The sequence below is a fragment of the Ogataea philodendri genome (assembly GCF_020536065.1).
Source record: "Ogataea philodendri strain CBS6075 chromosome Unknown scaffold335, whole genome shotgun sequence".
In the NCBI taxonomy this organism is placed as follows: Eukaryota; Fungi; Ascomycota; class Pichiomycetes; order Pichiales; family Pichiaceae; genus Ogataea; species Ogataea philodendri.
Genome location: NW_025764191.1, coordinates 1 through 310, shown reverse-complemented (window position 1 = coordinate 310; position 310 = coordinate 1). Strand labels below are relative to the sequence as shown.

Sequence of the window (310 nt, the reverse complement as noted above, 5' to 3'; positions counted from 1 at the left end):
GATGTCTGAACAGGCTGCTAGTTCACAGAGGCCTTCTGGCGAACGGACGAACTTGAAGGATGCCATTGGAAATATGCTCCGGACTGACTCGCAATGGTTCCAAAATTTCGATGAACAAGTCTTGAAACCAGTGTTCTTAGACAGTACTTCTTCCCCAATGACAAATAGGGACGAAGGTTTGAACAGTAACAGAGATTCTCCTAGATTCATGTCATCTCGTAAATAAATTATATAGAATGATAAACAATTCCGCATCTAATATTAGTAGCTTTCTTTGTTATGAAGTATATACTAGTACAAGCCTTTCCTC

The 310-nt window shown here is 39.7% G+C and overlaps 1 protein-coding gene across 1 annotated transcript; it reads left to right on the top strand.

The window, feature by feature from the left end:
• Window position 1: 1 nt before the first annotated feature.
• On the top strand, window positions 2-226 carry OGAPHI_006561 (uncharacterized protein; the record flags this gene model as incomplete). The annotated part of the gene is made up of 1 exon (XM_046207859.1): window positions 2-226. One exon carries the CDS (start codon window positions 2-4, stop codon window positions 224-226), a length of 225 nt encoding a protein of 74 aa, XP_046058579.1.
• Window positions 227-310: the final 84 nt, after the last annotated feature.